Genomic DNA, 20,796 nt, shown 5'->3' with positions numbered 1-20,796 from the left:
GTGTGTGTAAATGTATGCACATGTGTGTGCATGCACACACTTGTACACACGTGCAGGATTTTTAGTTTTCTAGAAATTGAAGACCAGGACCAACTCTAGGCAAAATTGTGTATTTGGCACAGTTTATTTTTAATGTTATATCTCTCCTTTTCCTGTTTCCTCTCTTCTCATACTATTAATTATAACACTATCTCAATTTGTATATGCTTGCACATGAATTATCTCATTTGATTCTCATGATGGCCTTGGGGAGTTGGCAGGGCAAGGACTATTATCCCCATTTTACAGACTCAGAGAAGTTAATTAGGTTCAGAGAAACTCAGAGTGACTCAACTGATATGTAATGGAAGTGTGTTTTAAACTTGGGTGTTTAAACCCTTTGCTGTCTATAACTCAAGTACAGTCTTCCATGCCAATTTTTTGTCAGGTTTCCTATTTTTCAGCACTTTGTTTTCTGCACCAATTAGTAGCTAATGTGATAAGTAAAAAGTAGACTAGATTGACAACACAAACTTCTGGGTTTTAGCCTTACTTTGCCACTGGTTTGTGAAACCTTGAACTAGTTTCTTTCCCTCTCTGAACCTTAGTTTCCTAATTTGTAAAATAAAGGGATTGGAAGTACATTCTGCTCTGTCGTTCTGTGCTATGGAATTTGATTTTGATATGTAGAAGTTGTACATCACATTTAAAAGGAGCAGTGCTTACTTGTTTTTTATATGGTGGAGATATATTTATTACCAGAATACTCAATCCTCAAAAACATTAACAGTGCATAAGGTTGGGGGTGGTGCAGCAAAGGCAAAGTATTGCACTTTGCTCTGCTTAAGCTGATATTCTTTTGAACAAGAAAAACAAATGAATTCTGTTTAAAGTATATCCTGAATTGATTTCTCCAGGATACAGCTGGCTATTGAGAGTTTAAGAACATATTGTCACATCTTGTGGGTTCATGATTTATTGTAGGACCAAAGACGCTGTACCTTGTACTTTCTTTTTTTTTTTTTTTTCTTTTTTTTAAAGATTTTATTATTTCCTTTTTCTCCCCAAAGCCCCCTGGTACATAGTTGTATATTCTTCGTTGTGGGTTCTTCTAGTTGTGGTATGTGGGACGCTGCCTCAGCGTGGTCTGATGAGCAGTGCCATGTCCGCGCCCAGGATTCGAACCAATGAAACACTGGGCCGCTTGCAGCGGAGCGCGCGAACTTAACCACTCGGCCACGGGGCCAGCCCCCTTGTACTTTCTTATATGATGGAATTAGGGTCTTGGACATTCTCTGGCTTGGTTTTTGGTGAGCAATATGTTGGATTTGGTAGAACATTTCTCCTCCTACTTCCATTGGTGGTAAACTGGCAAAGTCAGTTTCTTCTTGGACCTTTTGGAATTAAATAATAAAGCCAAACACAAGACTTGATCTTTAATCTTGTTTTCTTGCTGAGGTCTCCATTGGGTTTATGTTTCATATTTCATCAAGTCTAAGATATCAATGATTGTGAGATATACTATTATTTTATATACTACTAAAAAAAATGTGCCAGTTAAACCATAAAATGCCTTTGATTGTCTGACACATCTCTGTTTCAGAGATGTTAATGTGAAAAAAATGTACATCTCAGAATCAATGAAATATGGTAAGTGCCTCATTGAGGGAGCTTGAATCTATTCTTAGAAACAAGGCCCTGCCTTTACTTAGGCTCGAAATGATTAATGCCTCTCTTTTCCTAAGTCTTAGTTTTTCTCTCCCGATGGGAAATAGACATGGGTGTAGAAGGATCCTTTCCAAATGGTGAAGCCGCAGGCTGGTCATGATTTGTCATGGATAGCTCAGGACAGTGCCAGCCATGAATTCTTTCCATTTTTCTTAGATTACAGGAAATTTCCCTGGCCACTGAGGCCTGATGATGTTGATACAGTTGTTGCATAGTATTTAGAATTAGGCCTAGATTCACATCTTTACTCCTGTTTAACTTGTGTGTACCCTGGGCAAATTACTTAACTTCTCTGAACTTCAATTTCTAAATCTATAAAAGCAGATATAATAATAGTACTTGGAGCTGTAGTGAGGATTAAAGGAGGTAATGTGTATAATGTGGTTAGTATGGTATTGGGTCCTTAGTACTAGTAATACTATTATTATTCTCTGAGCCTGGCAAGTGCTTGACTGGATAGGTTTCCTTAGCCCTCCAGAATGGATTAACTGTAATTGTTTACTGACTGAGTCCCATGTCATTTTTCCTTTCAGATAAATCAGCTGAGGATTATAATTCTTCTAACACTTTGGTAAGTCTTTATTTCCTCTGTTCTAATACGGGCAGGTATGGTGAATAGGGATCAAGACAGTATGGTAGATGCAAAGCCTGGGCTGGGAAGCACTCATCTTGGTCACTCTCTGACCCTGGGCCTCAGTGTCCCTATCTATATAGTAAAGGAATTAGAGTTAATAAACAGTGGGTATCCCTTCCAGCTTTAATTTTTTAATGTTCTACAGATCCTAACCTTGGAACCACAAGAACTGGCTTCTAGGCTCAGTTTTTCATTTGTAGCTTTGAACCTTGGGAAAGCCATTTTGCCTTTCTGAGCTTCAGTTTTTTCATCAATAAAAATGAGGATGATCCACTTTGCCTTATCTGGACATGTTTTTAAATATCAAAATTTAGAAGAGAATTCCCTCTCTTTGGTTGGTAGGTTATACAAAACCAGGATTAGAACTAATTTTTGAAGGGAGCAGGTTCTCTTCATTTAAGGTCATTCATTCTGTCCTCTGAAGTTATAGTGAATGCCTTGTCACTTGAAGGGATGTTATAGGAATCATTGATGAATTAGCTGGAGAGTGAACTTAATGACCTCATAGGTCCCTCTGCCTCTCTCAACTTACAATTTCTGTTTTCCAGAGCAGATAAAATGAGATATTTATGTGTTTGAAAGGGTCTTATAAATAGTATAAATAAATATAATAGTGATATATATTTAAGAGAATACTGCTATTCTTTATACCTGATGTTGTCTCTTGTACAGAAGTGGTTGTGTCATGTTGATTTACTAAACCTTTGCAAAGCCCCTACTCTATGCCAGGTCCTGTGTGGAGAAGTGGCAATACAAAGATGAATCAGACATTGTCCCAACTCCTAAGAATCTCGCAGTCTTGTGAGCAACATGAAGGCACGAACAGTTATAGTGCAGTGTGCTTCAAACTTCATGAGGCCAGAGGCTAGGTCTGACTTGTTAGTTGCTGAGAATAAATAGCAGAGAGAGAATAAATACCATATGCAAAGACAAGGAGGTTGGCAAAGTATGCTTGTACAGGGAACTGCAAGTAGTTTGTTACGATTGGAATGTGAAGTGTGAAGGGACTAGAGGTGGGTGATGAGGAGGAATGGTAGGCAGGTCAGATCACGTAGGAGTTTTAACTTTATCTTAAAGGTAATGAGAAGCTATTGAAGAATTTTAAGCAGGGGAGTAGTAAGTTCTAACACAATACTGAGTCACCATCAAAATACTTTGAACCATGCTTCCAGCAGTGGGGGTTAGTTTCCTCTGAGTCATTTATACTCTTATCAGTTATGAAAAATGTTCACATCTCCAGTGCCTTGTAGCATACTGGGTCCTTTCTTATTCACTATTTCCTTTAATCCTCATAGGAGTTTAATGAGGTGGGTTATTACCCTTGTTTAATCGATGATAAAACTTAAGTAGAGAAGGGTTAATGGCAATAGTTATCTGTTTCCCAGTTTGCATTGCTTTCCCCTGATTCATTCTTTTCTCAAATGGAAGAGATGTAATTAAAAGATAGGGAAGAATTTGCAAATGTTAAGATCTTTGGGAATTTCTGCCCATTATTGAACAGTAAATTATTGAAGAAGGGGCCTGAACAGAGCTGAGCGCTGCTTTGTGGTTCACATGTCTCTGTGCTTTTATTGGAGGAGTGGCAGCTATCATTTATTGAGTGGCTAATATGTGCCAGGCACTGTGCTAATAACTTTATAAATGTTAGCGTAATTAGTCCTCACAATTACCTTGTGAAGAAAGTATTGTCATCCTCGTTTTACAGGTAGAAAAACAGACTTTCCTGAAGACTCATCATTAGCTATTGTGGTAGAACTGGATTAGAACGAGGGTCTTCTGAGTCCCGGTCCAGGATTCTTTTCACCCTGGCAAGAAACTGAGAAAGAAGATGTCAGAGAGGTCTTATAAAGGAGACTGCAGTGAAACTATACTTATGTTGTTTGTTAGTGAGGAGGAGGAGCCCTGGGGCTCATGCCATATGGCACAGAGGATGACACCTGCTTGGTAAAAACCTGTACTGGTTTAGTATCTCCAGTTAAAACTGCTCAGGCCGTCAAGGACATTTTCTCCCCCAATTCAGAACATTTGTCCCTGTGACTCAGTGCTCTATATTTCCTTACTAGTTTTACCTGGGGGGTGTGGTTTGTATTGTGGTAGCATGTCGTTATTTTCCACATTGGTTTCATACAGATCATTCCACTTGATTTGTGAAATAATTGAATGGGATTGTTATCTCTGTAACACAGGTGAAGAAATTGAGATTCAGAGATTAAGTGACTTGCTCCCTACCCTTGAATGAGGTAGTAGTAGAAACCAGTACAAAATTCAGTTCTCCTGAGCTTTCATTTATTCATTCATACTGTAAATATTTACTTAGCACCTTCTTTGTGCCCAGGTGTTGGTCACAGAAAAAGACATATGCACTATCTGAGTCCTTAAGGAAACAACTAACAGCAGACTAGAAGGATAAGGGCTACAAGAGAGCTATAAGTGATGTACAATGGAGGTCAGATTTGATGGAGTGATTTATTCTGCCTGGTAGTACAGAGACGTTTGCAGAGTTGTCAGGTGCTAATGATATGTTCATTTAACAAACATGATCTTTAGGGTTCCTTCTATCCCTAAAATTCTATTATTTGTGGCTCATTCGTCTGAGCTTTGGCTCTCAGATTCTATGACATTTTAATGCCTGAATTCTTGTTTATAAAATGAACAGCTACTATGTGATAGGCTCTTTGGATGCTGGGGAGTCAAGGACTGGTAAGAGCTTTGCTCTTGATCTCATAATTTAGTGAGGAATCAGAATATGTAAGCAAGGATTTATAATACAGTGTCAGGTAAACACAAGTAATGATACCAGGCCGAGAAAAGGGCAATGCTTTCTTTTCTGAGGTAGCATGAACAAAAGCCAAGTTAAAGACCCATCATGTAAGGCCAAAAAACTTGGACTTTGTGCTGGAGCTAAGGAAATATTTAATATAGAAGATTGATATAGTTGGATATACATTTTAGTCTAAACTAACATCTTAGAAAGATTCCTCTGGAAATTGGATCAGGGTAGTGGAATGAATTTATGTGTGTGTCTCTCTCTCTTGTTATCTCAAATTTCTTAATTTCAGAAAAAATGTATTAAAAAATAAATTCAAAACAGTGCTCCAAAACAAAAACAGGACATAAGTGGGTCATTGTCAGGAATTCATGGAAGAAAGAAAGCAGATTTATCAGAGCAGAGGAAACCACAGCTTAAAGTATGTGGAAGAGAAAGAAAAAGGAAGATAAGAGTAGCTCCAGAGAAAATGGGCGGAGATGCTATGTATAAGAAGCTGGAAAGAGTCCTGGGTCATCTTCAAGCGTAAATTAATTAAAATTCTGCATTTGAAACAGCAGGGGCAGTCTCCATCTTACAGTGAACAAAAAAGTAGCAGAATTTTGATTCTAAGCTTAAACCAGATAATTTCCTAAAGAAAGTAAACTGCCCTGTTGAGGAGAACTCATGGTGTGGGTGTAGGGGCTTGAGACAAGCAGAGCAGAAGCTGAGTTAAGTACAGATCTCTACAACAGGTATAAAGAAGGGGAAAGGAAAAGTAGCTCTGCAATGGGAGAAAATACGTTCAATTTTTCCATCCTAAGAGTAAATTTCTCATACTTTTGATAACTGGGAGGAGAGGAATCTCCACTCTGCATGCTTTTCCATGCCAGCATACCCTAAAGTGACGCTTGCCAGTAATCTCCTCTCCATAATTCACATCGCACTGCTTCAGACCTTCCATTTAGAGGAGGGGACAGTGGAGAGACAGAACTACATAACTGCAGAAGAAACTCATGCTGATTACATACACCAGGCAGTCTGGTGCCTCAGTTATACTCAGGAATGGATAGCTGAGGATCTCTAGACACTTGAGGGAAGCAAAATATTAAAGAGAAGAACCAAGCTAAAGAAATAAAACTGGCCCCAGAGGAAATAATAATTCAGGAAAGAGATTTAAAAAAGAAAAAGTCTAGTATGTTCAGAGACATTGTATAGATGTTGCATCCATAAAAACACACTGCTATTAGAGCAATCAGAGGATAAAAAAGAATTCTTAGAAATTGAAAATTATGACTAAAGAAATAAATTCACAAGGATTTTAAGAAATACATATTAGTGAATTAATATAAAATATAAAAACAGATGGAAAATATGAAAACAAGAGATACAAGGGGTTAGTGGAGGAGATTCAAGAAGAATTATAGAACTGAGGCACTAGAGTGGAAAAAATAATCAAAGGAATAATAGAGGAAAAATTCCTCAGCTAAAGAAGGGCATGAGTCTTCAGATGAAAGGGCTTACCAATTATTGTCAGATAATTGAAAAGAGGCCCAAGAATAAAGAGAAAGATCTTCAAAGCTTTCAAAGAGAATATACAGCTAATGTTCCTCATTAGCAACAGTGGACGAAGGAGCAATATTTTCAGAGGTATGAGGAAAATTATTTGGAACCAAGAATTCTACACCTAATCAAACTAGCTTTCAAGCATGAGGTCAAAATAAAGACATGTTTGCACGTGTGAAGATCTAGGCTTACCGCCCTCAGATAGTCTCTGAAAGGCTAAACACTAAACAGTAACAATAATTACCTCCAGGGGATTGTAATTAAGAATATTCACCTAAAAATTATTTTTTTTACCCAAGTATTAGATTAAAACGTCAAATAAGACTGAAGTCCTTGTAATTAACAGCTGTCATTTTGGGATCTCCCTGCACCATCTTGGCAATCCCTTTGCATTTTTGTGTGCAGGTTCCTATTTTCTCCATGCCACACCTTCCTCATCTTTAGTTTGCTTTTGCAGTTTGGTCAAGCTCATCCTCCAGTAGCTTTGAGAAAATTAAATGGGAAGTAAATGTTTAATATCTTTCAGGTCTCAAAATGGGGCATCTCTGTTCTACCCTCACATTTGATTGATACTTAGGCTGAATATGGAATTCTAGGTTGAAAATAATTTTCCATCAGAATTTGGAAAAATTGCACTTTCGTCATCTAGCTTTCACAAGTTGGCTGTTGAAGTCCAAAGACATTTTATTCCTGCTTCTTTGTATCTGACCTTTTTTTGTTCATTTGGGGGAGCTTATAGCATCTTCTTTGTTGTCGTTGCTTTGAAATTTCATAATTATATCCCTATATTTATCTGTTTATTGTGTGAGGAGCTTTGTGGACTCTTTCAACCTGGAAACTCAAGCCTTCAGTTCTAGGAAATTTGCTTGAATTAATTGATGATTTCTTCTCCTCTGTTTTCTTTGTTTCCTCTTTCTGGAACTCCTGTTACTTAGATTTTGGACCTCCTGTACTATTTTTGTGCTGATTTTTGGGAGACTTCTTCAACTTCATCTTTCAAACAGTCTATTGAAATTTTCATTTATGTTCTCACATTTAATTTCCAAAAGCTCTTTTATTTTTATTTTTTAAACAATTATAGCAACCCATTCTTATTTCCAGAGGCAGTATCTTTGCTTATGAAGAAATAAATGGTAGACTTTCTTTTGATGTTTTCTTCTCCCTATCTAGTCTTGTTTTTTCCAGGTGTCTTTTTTCATGTTTGTTTTTGTTTGTCCCTTTTATGTTAGAGATGTTCCTTGGATATTTGGTAATCTTTTGAGATATGCTCATATTTATGATTGGGGTACTAAAAGCCTTACTAGAATCTTAAGCTTGTTGGTTGTATAATTGTCTAAGATAGAAATTCCTACTGTTTTTACCCAAAGTTCAGCAGTTTTAAAATCACAAATATGTCTCAGCAACATAGGTAGGCCTCCTAGAAGTTTTTGGAACACACCAAGCATGTTCCCATCTCAGGGTTTTTGTACTCCTTTCATCTGCCAGGAATATTCTTTTCCCAGAGAGTTCCATGGCTTGCTCTCTCAATTCATTCAGGCCACTGCTTATGTGACTTCTCATTATAGAGCGCTTTCCATGACAATGCTGTCTAAAGTAATATTTCCCCACTCCCAAACAATCTCTACTGTCTTATGTTTATCTTATTACTACCTGACACTTTGGTGATTAATTTTGACTGTATCCTCTTCTAAAATGTATGCCATAGGACCAGGGACTTTGTCTGTTTTGTTCTTCAGTATAGCCCCAGAACCTAGAACAAAGACTGGTACATAGTGAATAAATGAATGAGTTGGAGTCACTGGCTTTTTTTTAGACGGAGGTTTGTGGTTATTAGATATAATGATAATTGAATTGGTTCCTTATATCTTTCTAGCTCCTTACCATTTACAAAGTGTTTTTATACCCACGTCACTTCATTTCATCCTCCCAGTGGCCCTGTGAGGTAGAGAGCTACTGTCATTATCTCCACCTTACAGATATGAGAAACTTGTGCCTTAGAGTAGGGCAGCCTTGCCTGGGGGCACAGGGATAAGAAGTAAAAATTTGGAACAAAAACCAATCTCTCTTGATTCTGGTAGTTGTTAATCCTACCACCCAAAGCTGTCACCTGTGGAAAACAGAAATGTGTTGCTAAGGAAGGTGATGAAATCCCCTTCTCTACAGAGTTTTAGGAAGCAAACAAACTTAGTGTTTATAGTGTACAGCGGGGAGCCCCAAGGCCATCTGATGGTAAAGAGGCTGCTGAGTTAACTTCATTCCCAATTTGGGTGTCTAGTTAAATTTTGTTTTGAATGGAGTAGTGGGGAGAAGATAAATTAGAACATGAAAATATCAAAATATGTGCTTTGACAGGGAAAGAACCTGTATTGAATTTTAGAACTGGAAGTGACTTAAGGTCACCCCTCAAATTATACCACTCCTCTTTCTCCACATTCCTCAAGTGATGAAAATGGAAACAAGAGGATAGATTCATTGCCTGCGGCCACCCAAGCTCATTGCTTATAAACACCTGGCACTGTCAGTTTTTAAGTTATGCCCTGCACCGGAGGTCCTGTTAGAATCTATGAGGTTGTCAGTTTACCTTATGTAAGTATGTCAAATATGCTGAAGGCCAGTCTCTGACACAGTCACTCTAGTTTAGTATTCCACTAGGTAAGTTTGTCCACTTATCCCCTGTCATTCTGACTCTTGACCTTCTTCTCTCCAGAGGCCCCAAATGGCAGGCAGGAAGGGAACTCAACCTCTGTCTCTTATATCAGAGACATATATCTCTTATATGGTGAGCTGCTTCAGAACATGTACCATCTTTTTCATCTTTGTGCCCTTTTTGTTAACAGTATCCGTCACAATATCTCACTGAGCACAAAGTAAGTGCTCTGAAAATTTCTGAAACTGTTGAATTATACCAGTGTATATTAAAAGATCCCTATTGCCTCTCTGGTCCTATGCTGTAATCATTTAAATCTCCATCAAAAATCTCATGTTTTGGAGCTACTTTGTCTCTTGAATCTGTTATAAACAGTAATGCTAAGATATTTTTGCCTGGACCTGCCTTAAAACCTGCCACACTTGGCCCAGCTTTGTTATAGTTTGCATGGGAAACTCCAGTTGCTGAGATTATAGCAGATTCAATTAGTGGTGCTGGTAAGGTTCATTCCAGGACAAGGCAAAAGCTTAGTGGAATGGACAGCATCCACTCTGGGGAGAAACTCATTGTCCTCTTGAGTCAAGGGGCTCCTGATGTCTTTTATTTTCAGGTGAGGCCAGGGCACCTGATGACATAATGGGTACAGTAGGTTTTGGTAAAGAAAGGAACAGGAGAGGCAAAAGCCTGCCTGGACTTCCATTTACCGTTATCAGAAAGGAGTAAGGAATTACAATGATAAACTTTGTAAAATTCCAGACTTTTGATCCCTTCCCTACAGTTTATACTTTATTACTTGTTCACTGTGGAGAGTAAAATTCATAGAATAAGGAGGAACTATGAGTTTGTCTTCAGGGGTTGGCTTGGGGGAAGGCAGATAGAGAAGCTGTAGGCTGGCTTCCCATTCCACAAATAGGTTTTGGGTGGGAAAAGGAAGCCCCCAAGGGACTGAATGGATAGTGGTAGCTAAAAGAAGAGAGGGAGGGTGACTGAGTTCCTGGGACTGGCTACACAAAGGTGGAGAGCTTGGAGCCTGATACGGATTTCAGGAGGGGTGTCAGGATGAGGTTTCTTCTGGGGGACTGGTGATCCTGGTAGCTTAAGTTCCACGTCAGCCGGCCCTGATGAATCTGGCTTTCCTCTGCTGTACAGAATGTGAAGACGGTGTCTGAGACCCCTGCAGTGCCACCAGTTTCAGAAGATGAAGATGATGATGATGACGCTACCCCGCCTCCAGTGATTGCTCCACGCCCAGAGCACACGAAATCGGTGAGTCTTTGGGGACGTGGACAGCTTTGTGATTTATTAGAGTTTGGAGGGGGAGAGGTGTTGATCCTGAGGCCTAGAGGTTTAATATTCTGGTTCTGGGTTTTGGGGTTTTGGAGCTGGTGAAATTACTGAACCACCTTGATTGAAAGGTACTTTCTGTATGATTAAAGATAAGAATTGGTATATTTATTTATCATTGGTTTGCAGATAGTCCCAAAGTGTCATAGATAATTGGTGTTTATACCAACCCAGCCCTAGTTTGCTTAGCCCATTCTCCATAGACAGGATAGGAAGATACACAGAATTAATGTTACTTAGTGCAGGACTAACATAAATTATTCTAGTCTCCTGGGAAGCAATAAATTAGCCTGCAACAGATCCTTTTTTCTCTGTTAAATGTGCAGCGTTCAGCCTCTTAGAACATCATTGATGATGCTGAAAGACCCAAGAGAATTCATAAATACATTAGTGCTATTAATATGCTGGACATCGGGAGTGCATTTTGATGCTGGATGTTGGCAGTGATTTTTATTTAACTTCCTTTGAGGTTCCTGCATCTCAGAATAGCCACAGTCCCTCTGCCCTTGCTTTCCACAATCTAGTCCCTTCCTTTTACCTGATTTAGTGTCAGTGAGCAGTGACCTATCATCAGATGATATAACAAGAGCTTCATAATGAAAGAATGACCTAGAGCTTAAACTCTGTGATAATACAAGATAAGGCTATCTCTGGAATAGAAGACTCAGGGAGGTATTCAAGCAGAAGTTGATTGACTAACTATGAGAGTTGTTGTGGAGGAAAGTCAAGCAGATTAGATCACCTTTTAAGATGAGAACTTATGAAATCACCCTTTTTGTAGGTCACAAAGTCACCTTAAGGAAAATGAACTTCAAAATTAGAGAGTTGTCAAGATATCTCACATCGATATGTCCTTTTTTGATTTGCAAGCATGTTCATTTAAAAAATTTTTTCCTCCTAAACCATGAACTCCTCAAAAGTAGAGGAAATACATGTATGCATGCATTTGCAGTGCTTAACATAATTCTTGGCAGGTATCAGAAAGGCAGTAAATATTGAATGAATTGATAAATTTGATCTTCATAGCATTCCTTTCTAAAAAGGTATTGTTAATTCCCGATTTATAGAAGAAGCAGCTGAGATTTGGAGAGGTAAATTGATCTACCCAAAGTCTCTTAGTAAGCAAAAGAGCCAGGATTGAAAGCAGGTAATTGACCCCAAGTCTGGGTCGCTTTCCACCATAGCACAGTGGCCTTTTTATGTGTGCAGACTTGTGCTGGGAGCCAGAGAAGGAGAATATTAGAGAGGGAAAAGGCAGGGTTTGTGACCTCAAGGAGACATCTCTGGAGAACCAAAGGAGGAGGACAAGGCTACAGGTTTAGGTGGCAGGGATATAGTTTGCCTATAGGTACGAAAATAGAAAATTACGAAATCATTATGCTAGAGTAGTCAGGAAAGAAGCTATAGTCTCTGATCTCAATGCCTTGACTTATTGCTGTTTCTACTCTGGACAATTCTCTCCCGTTTCCACCTATTAAAATCCTGTCCATCCTTCAAGATCCAGCTGAAGAATCCCTTTTATTCATTTATTCACTCATCAAACATTTACGTGAATGCTTGCTTTTTGTCAGGCAGCTGGTTAGATACAGGAACTCGGGGATGAATGACACACATGCCCTGTCTTTGTAGAGCCTATAGACTGGCCAAAGGATAGTTGTGATATTTTTATGACAAAAATCTGATAATGCCAGTAAACGTCTCTTGGGGAAAGGACATAACTTATTGTCACTCCTTCTGAGCCTCAGTAGTATATAGTTTGCTCATTTCTTATGACATTTATTCCTTTCTGCCTTGTGGTTGTGACTTTCTCACAAGAATTCCTTCACAGGAATAGAGGATGGGGGCAGCATTTTGTACAGCAAGCCTAAGAGTAGATTCTCAGTAAATGTTTGTTAAGTAAATGAATCAATAGAAAATATAATAATATTAGTGAAAATTTGAAAGCTTAATATCTGCTGGGCATGATTCTGGTCATTTCACCCATTAATTAACTTATTACTACAACACCATAAGACAGGTATCATTAATATCACCATTTTACGAATGAGGACACTGAAGCACAGAGAAGTTAAGGAACCTGTCCAAGGTCATACAAATGGTAGCAGTAAAAGCTGGGATTTGAACCTGGGCAGTCAGGTTCCTGAGTCTTTGGTCTAAATGACTACGCTCCACTGCCTCTTAAAGAAGAACAATTGTAGTTCCTTCTCTGCAAAAGTTCAGGATTTAGAGAGGGAGTAACTCAAAAGAAGATAATGTTAAGTGTTGTATCAGCAGCGCAAGATGCTGTGGGAATACAGGATATTCATTTCAACTTGGGAAAGAATAGAATTTTGCAGATGAAGGGGATCCCCATCTAATAATAGAATCTCCTTTAAGTCATTTCTGTTGAGAGTTGTTTAACCTTGTATTAAATATCTTCAGTGCTCAAATTCTCACTAACTCCTGTTATGTAGTTCAAGCAAGAGCCAGGAAGGTCATTCCACCCACAGAGGATGGGCCTGGGCACAGAGGAGGAGGAGCACAGATTTTGACCTAGGAGAAGGGATGAGTTTACTGAGATTTGCTCTTCTGTGGATGTTCTAACACATTCATCTAAGAGAGGCTCCTGAGCTTCCCCTGTGCTAACAAAGGCTGCCCTTGCCAAATTCTTGCACCAACAATGCAGGTATACACACGGTCTGTGATCGAACCACTTCCTATTACACCAACTCGGGATGTGGCTACATCTCCCATTTCACCTACTGAGAATAATACCACTCCACCGGATGCTCTGACCCGGAACACTGAGAAGCAAAAGAAGAAACCTAAAATGTCTGATGAAGAGATCTTGGAGAAATTACGTAAGCAGTTTGTTGCTTTCTGAACTTTCTTCTGGTACATGACTGGTTGAGCACAAAGATGGAATTCCATTGCTATAAAGATCCTGGTTCTAGGCTTGGTCTATGTGGCTGCCTGACTGTGCTTGATATCTTAGCTACAGACTGCTTTTCTTCATCCTGCCACTGTACCCACCTCCTTTGTCTCATCAGCCCTGCTTGGATACCACCCACATTAGGATGGGAACGTGATGAGAGAGAGTAGGGATAGCTCACTTTGAGCACTAGGCATTCTCACCTCTAGGCATGGCTTATGGAGATGACCAATAGCTTTTACCTGGTGAATACTTGGGAATGTTGTTTTGAGAAAGTTATTGAGGCCTTGTCTATAACTGGTGGGAAAGAACGCTGTGATTGATTATTGATGTCTGCCATTGACCTAGGCGAAGACAGATCTGCCATCTTGGTTGTAGGAAAAGAGGGAAGGGAAACTAACATTTTTTGAGCCTGTACTGTGTACCAAATGACAACCTAGGTATTTTCTTAATTTTGTTTCGTTTATTCCTCATATTAACCCTATGAAGAAAGACGTTATAATCTTCATTTTTGCAGTTAAGATGTTTGAGGCTCAGGGATGCTCAATACTCTGCCCCAGATCACACAGCCAGCAGGTGACATGTATGGGGTTAGAACAGAACCTGTGCTCCTGTAATTAGAGCCTGCTGCCCCCCTAGCTCTCAGATGGAAACTTATTTTACTTCCTTAAGCGGCCAGAAATGGGGGGGTCTATTGGGGTAGCTTGTTTCTGTGTTTCAGTAAACTGCAGGAGAGTTCATATGAGAAGGAAGGATTGACTTGGTCTTTGGGCTTGGAAAAATCATTTGACAAGGCCTTTGATTTATTCTTTGTACCTGTCTACTTCTAAAGAGGATTTGATGTGACTAATTTAGCTAAATCTTCAAACTGGCAGTGCTTTCTAAAGCTGAAGTTTCTGGTTCTTTTGCTTAGCAGCTCTCAATTTCTTTTTGATAATTCTTGTTTGACTTTAAAAATAATTTTTACTCTTTTAAAAGTTACCATTCCACAGAGCCCTTATGAAATCATGAAGTAAGAAAAGCTACCTACCTAGTCATCTGTTTACTCATGTATGTAGTCTTTTTCTCTGAACCAGAGTTTTTTTAAACAATAATACATAGAACATAGAATTATGGAAAGCAGGCTGTCCTAGGTGTTAAGGACACTTGAGTTGAAGCCCCAGCCCTGCCACTGACTTGGGTCTTGGGCAATTTCCTCCTGTTCTCCGGGCCTCCTTTTTCTCATCTTTAAAATAGGGATGTTAATACCTGTCTTATTTGTAAATCAAATGAGATAATGTAAATGAACAGTACCAAATCCTAGTAATTGGTATTAGTGGAAAGCATATTGGCCTGACTCCTATTCTTAGCTGTGACACAGTTTGCTGTGTGAAGGGGAAGTATCTTCCCTTCTGGTGGGCCTCAGTTTCACTATCTCTAGAATACAAGTTCTGAAACCCAGTGAACTCTCTCCTACCTCTCTGTCTTTGCACTTGAAGTACTTCCTGCTGTAACCCCTTGTCGACTTTCTCTCCCTAACTCCTTCTTACCCTATAAAGGTCAATCCAGCTATCACCTCCTTTCTGAAGCCTTTCCAGTTTGTATTTTGTGTCCCTTTCTCTACCCCTTTGCCATCCATCAGAACAATTATTATGTTTTCATGGAACTTTATGCCGTCTGTGTATCTCCTTCATGAGATTGAGCTTGTTGAGAGCAGGGACTGTCTTAACTGTCTCATCAGTCTCTATTCCTAGCACTCAACACAGGACTTGGTACATAGTAAATGAGCATATTAAATGAGTATATGTTTATTGGATGAATGAATTTAAAAATGAATGAATGGCTTTTAGGAGTTTAGAAATGGAATAGATTACTATGAAGAAAAGCAGTGAGAACATGAAACTTTTGGTTGGAACTTGTAGGGGGAAAGCTACAGACCTACTTAGTGTGGGTTTTGGGCATTGGATCCTTGCCAGCTCCAGGGTTTGGGGGAACATGGGGCCTGTTTTGTATCTTGATCTGGAAAAAAATGATTCATGGTCTCTCTTTCTTTCAAAGGGAGCATAGTGAGTGTGGGCGATCCTAAGAAGAAGTATACACGGTTTGAGAAGATTGGACAAGGGTTAGTAGGGGCATTTTCTTTCCCTAGAGAAATGACTTAAAATTGTGTGTGCTGGTATATATGATTTTGTTTTTGTTTTGCCTCTCGTAAACCTTGTTCTTCTTTCTCCACCTCACCCCTTACCCATCCAGAACTGTTATATTAGGCTGACTTCAGGTTTAGCAGAATTATGCTTAATATGAGAGATGTGCCATTAGCTGATCATGTTGCTAAAAATACCTCAGCAGTGAGTGAAAAAACCATTTGTTTTCTTAGCACAAAACCTGCTTCCGAAATTACAGGTCTGCTTTTCCAGATTAACCCTGATTACCTAGTGCTGAGACCCAGTAGCACTAATATGAAATAGGAGACTCAAAACTGCAGACCTTTCTGTTAGTGTAATGGGACTTTTTTTCTAGGTGGATGCTAGAATTCGTCTCCTGCTCTCTGGTTCCTTCTCTGCATCTTGTATGCTCCCCTCAGTGTAATGAACTAAGCAAATTGTAACTGAGTTCCTATTATGTGCTAGGCATTGTGAATACAGCTATGAATCAGACACAGTCTCTGCCTCAAGGACCTCATGCCTACAGAATGAGATAAACAATCAAACAAAGAATTATGATATACTGTGATAAGTCTTAAAAGTGTTTGGCTGTTATTTTGAGCAAAATAAGGCAGACATAAAAGAGCAGATACTGTATGATTCTATGTATATGAAGTTCAAGAACAGGCTAAACTAATACATGCTAATAGAAGTCAGAATAATGGTTCCCTCTGAGAAGGGGATGTTGATTCAGACGGGGTATGAGGGAACCTTCGGAAGTAATCTTGGTGGTGAACACATGGGTGTGTCCATCTGTAAAAAATCATCAAGTTGTATGCTCAAGGTTTGTGCAGAGTACTTTAAATAAGTTATACCTCTATCCTAAAAAGGAAAATAATGAGATTTCTACAGACCTGCCCAAATAGCTAAAATTAAAAACGAACTGAAAAAAAAAGTATCTGGCTTGTCGAAAGCTTTCAGTGTTAGTTGAATGAAAGCATTGGTGCTAATGAAATCATTGAAGTTTTCTGCTTTAGTTTTCTTTCTTATATATCCCATGACTTCTGAGACAAAGTATTAGGTAATATACTGATGTTGTAGTTGCACAGCATTCTACAGCTTACATCTGTTATTTGCTTCTATTGTTTAATTTAATCTTCAAGATAACTCTGGACTTGAGTGGATCTCAGTTTTTCCTGGTCCAGTGTTTTTCCTACTAGACATGCTTTTGTGAATCGGAACTGGTATAAGGTAGTTAACATCCTGAGAAGAAATTATTTTGCTTGCCTCAGAGTAATCTGAGATGGCATTTCCTTTAGCTAATTACATTGAGATATTAAGAATGTAGTAGAAAGGTACACAGGCAAACGTGGGCTAGCCAGGTCCCACCCCTTGACTTCACTTTCTTTATCTGTAATTTCAAGGAAGAGGGGTTATTGATTCAGGGCCTTTCACCTCCAAAACTTCTGATTCTTTTTTCTTTTTTAATTCAGATGTATGAGGCCCATAAATAGGCAACATCTGCAAAATGTTTTTTCCTTGCTTATTTGACAAGTCTGTTAGTGCTAAGGGAGGAATGAACTATTTATTAAGCACCTATGGTGATGTTTCCATATTCCATGATTTTAAAAATATAAATACCACACAAATATGATGAATTCGTATGATTATAATTTTTGCTTGCTTTTTTTCCCTTTAAGACCTGAAGATTCTTTTTTTTTTGACCTGGAATTCATATGTCTGTTCAAGGTAGAAATAATCAAGTACTAACCAGTGGGCCTGAGTAGCTTTCTAGACCTCTGTAATCATGGAGATATAGTCCCAAAATGTCCAGTCCCCCAAGGCCTGGGCATATTTGCCCCTTAAGAATGGTGCATCTGGTTGGATAACGGCGGATAGTGATAGGAAGATAGATACAAGCTTTATGACAGAAGATGGCTAGAGGTAGGATAATCAGGCATTGGGGAAATAATTGCCAATGCAAATAATCCAATCCTTATTTGATAGCCAGTATCTTATGATCACAATTTCCTGGCATGTAGCTAGGGTCCCAACTAAAGAGTAGTGGTTGGGAAGCTGGTGACCATAATTTCTAGCAGCAAGGCAAACTTACAAGTGACTTTTCTCCCTGGATTGACCTGACTTCCCTGGGAAACATAATCTCAGGGCTTGTCTAGATTGCATTTTTGCAATACATGGAGTTTTAAATTTTTTCAGATTGCATCATATATATCTGACATACAGCATGTATAGTTATAAGTGTTGTTGCATATCACCCACCTACAAACATACAGGGTTCGTGGTTATAGGCATAAAACGAGGTTGGTTTTTAGTTATTTAGAATGGACATGATTACTTTCCTAGCATTATTCCTAGTATTTCTCTGCCTCCCACACACCTTCCCTGTTGGCCACTAGAGCCTGTAATTCTCTTTATTAGAGTGGGGAGGGGCAGTGGGGAGAATTATTTTTGCTGCTCTTATTATTAACGCTTGCACTGCCAGATTATTTGTAGAACTGCATTTGACAAATGTCACTTCATTTAACAAGTTTTGTCTCTCTCTCTCCCACCTGTTGTTCAGTGCTTCAGGCACTGTGTACACTGCAATGGATGTGGCCACAGGACAGGAGGTGAGTATCCACCACCAACTTTCTTTTTCTTTTTAGTCCTTCTTCACTCAATAGGGACACTTCTAGTTTCTTACTATTGCAGACTAGAACTAAACAGGAGTAACACGATGAGACTTACAGATTTTGGAAAAAGTCACTGTGGCTACAGTGTCAAGAACAGATTGGAAGAGATAAGAGTGGAACAGGGGATTCTACTGTTCCAGGGGAACAGGAGTCAGGAGGTCATTGTGTAATTCCAGATGAGCTATGATGGTTTGGACTAAGGTGGTAGCATAGTATGAATGGGGAGAAGAGGATAGATTTGAGAGGTAGGTAGATTTGACGGAATTTGGTGATTGACTGAATGTGAAGATGACTCACAAGTGAGTGATATTAGTCAAGGAGAAAGAAAAAAGGTGGAGGTATAAATATGTTTGAAGAATTTGGATACTGCCTGAGAGACCTTCTTGTGGAACTGCCTGGTGGACAATTGTTTACACAGGTTTGGTGCTTGGGAGAGAAATCTGATATAGGAGAGATTTAAACACATGTCTCTTGACTCCTAATCTAGTGGTCCTTCCATTACTCTGTGCCCAGGATTGCAGTAGACATTGAAGTCCTCATTTGGAGGCACCTCTTCTCTCTCATTTCATTAAGCTGGGAGAACTCTGACCTTATTGCCAAGGCCTGCTGACCCAAGGTCTTACCTTCAGCAGAAGGAAGCCATGCAGGGAATGTAGAGTACTTGAGCTTTCCTTGGATTCTGCTCTTTGGTTGCAGAGGAGGAAGGTTGTCAGGTAGGCTGTGGATGAGGGATGCCTGGGGAAGTTCTTAGTTCAAAGAATACTGGGGCTCAGAGGTTGAGAGAGGCACCTCCTATTTCAATGAAAATAGAGTTGGGCTCCTATAAGGGAAGCTACTAGGACTTGCTTGTGTACATTTGGCAGTTGAAGCCCCCTGGTATACTAGAGAAGTCATGGTTATTAGGGACAGCACGTATTTCACTGCACTTTTGAGTCTTTTACGAACGTCTAAGCCAGATACTGAGGCTCCATCAAGGGTAAGTCAACTTTAAAAAAACAAAATCACCATTATGATTAAGGATTTATTAATTGTTCTTTGAGGTGAGAATCCAACAACCTAGAGGCTTCCCTTTGTCTACTTATATAATCTTGGGCAAGTCATTTGACCTCTCTGAGCCTGAATTTTATTTATTTATGAAATACGCATGATAACATATACCTTATAAAAGTGTTGAAAGAATTCAGTAAAGCAGTGTGTGTGAAAATACATAATAAACTTTAAGAATTATATATTTATTAATTTTTATTTTTACATATTTATTAATTTTTATTTTTACATATTTATTTACTCCACAAAGCATTTACTGAACATTTGCTTTGTGTCACAACTTGTGCTAAGAACTCTATGAAAGATTCAGTCCTGTGCAAGCACTCAGACATTAAAATCATACATAAATGGAAGAGACTATACTTTCCATTGGGTACATATAAGTAAGTCTTGTGGTCCTGGAACCTGTGTTAAAATAATAGTGAGGAAGGAAGGATAGTATCATTGTACCAATTTTAAATATGGTTAATTAGATGCAGAGATAGAAAAGTGGAGGTTATACCAATCCTAAAAAGAACCCTATGAGGTAGGTAATAATATTTCCTTTTTATTGATGAGGAATTTGAGGCACAAAGAGTTTAAATAACTTTTGCAGGGTTGTGCTCAGCATTTAGCAAGGACTGGGTTAGAATCTTTTTTTTTTTTTTTAAGATTTTTTTTTTTATTTTTCCTTTTTCTCCCCAAAGCCCCCCGGTACATAGTTGTATATTTTTAGTTGTGGGTCCTTCTAGGTGTGGCATATGGGACGCCGCCTCAGCATGGCTTGATGAGTGGTGCCATGTCCACACTCAGGATCCAAACTGACGAAACACTGGGCCACCACAGCGGAGCGCGTGAACTTAGCCACTCAGCCACGGGGCCGGCCCCTGGGTTAGAATCTTTTGATTCTAAAACCTAAACCTGTACTTTCTGTGCTACAAGGCCACAGCAGAGCTAAGGTTAGGCACTAGCGCCTTGTCATATTTCTGGCCTCTAGGCCCTTACAGCCTTTGATGGGAGGCTGACTGGTGATGAGTGGTTCCTGGAAGGCCTGGAGGCTGCACGTGTGAGAAGCTGGCCACAGGAAATAGAAACTTGATTTCACTATGTGCCTGCGTTGTGGTTACAAAACTATGAATGGAATCAAGTCCATTAGGGTGGCTAATGCAGTGTGGTCAGGAAAGCCTCATTTCCTGCCCCAGGGAGTACAAATCTCTAGTGGAGCTGGCAAGATGTTTTCAGTCTTGGTGAGTGAGTGCTTACTGGGGGTTATCCAGCTGGAAAGAGCAGAGCTATTGTCTGTCACATATAGGAAGATTAGCATGTTAGTGCTGGGAAGTCTTCCAGTTACAGATTCAACAATTATTTTTCAAATCCATTTTTAGAGGGAATATGTACA

The 20,796-nt window shown here is 39.2% G+C and overlaps 1 protein-coding gene across 4 annotated transcripts in view; it reads left to right on the top strand.

Annotated features, from left to right (window-relative positions):
• PAK1 (p21 (RAC1) activated kinase 1) overlaps nt 1-20,796 on the top strand; it is a 133,363-nt gene that overhangs the window by 95,233 nt on the left and 17,334 nt on the right. For all 4 annotated transcript variants that reach the window (XM_046685760.1, XM_046685762.1, XM_046685759.1 and 1 more), the window contains exons 5-9: nt 2,241-2,278; nt 10,450-10,566; nt 13,310-13,484; nt 15,593-15,656; nt 18,260-18,308. In XM_046685760.1, the coding sequence (XP_046541716.1) occupies nt 2,241-2,278; nt 10,450-10,566; nt 13,310-13,484; nt 15,593-15,656; nt 18,260-18,308 (443 nt within the window). The remainder of the gene's footprint in view (nt 1-2,240; nt 2,279-10,449; nt 10,567-13,309; nt 13,485-15,592; nt 15,657-18,259; nt 18,309-20,796) is intronic.

This window comes from Equus quagga, chromosome 14 (genome assembly GCF_021613505.1).
Source record: "Equus quagga isolate Etosha38 chromosome 14, UCLA_HA_Equagga_1.0, whole genome shotgun sequence".
Taxonomy (NCBI): domain Eukaryota; kingdom Metazoa; phylum Chordata; class Mammalia; order Perissodactyla; family Equidae; genus Equus; species Equus quagga.
Note: the sequence above shows the minus strand (reverse complement) of the source record. Positions and strands in the feature narration are given on the sequence as shown.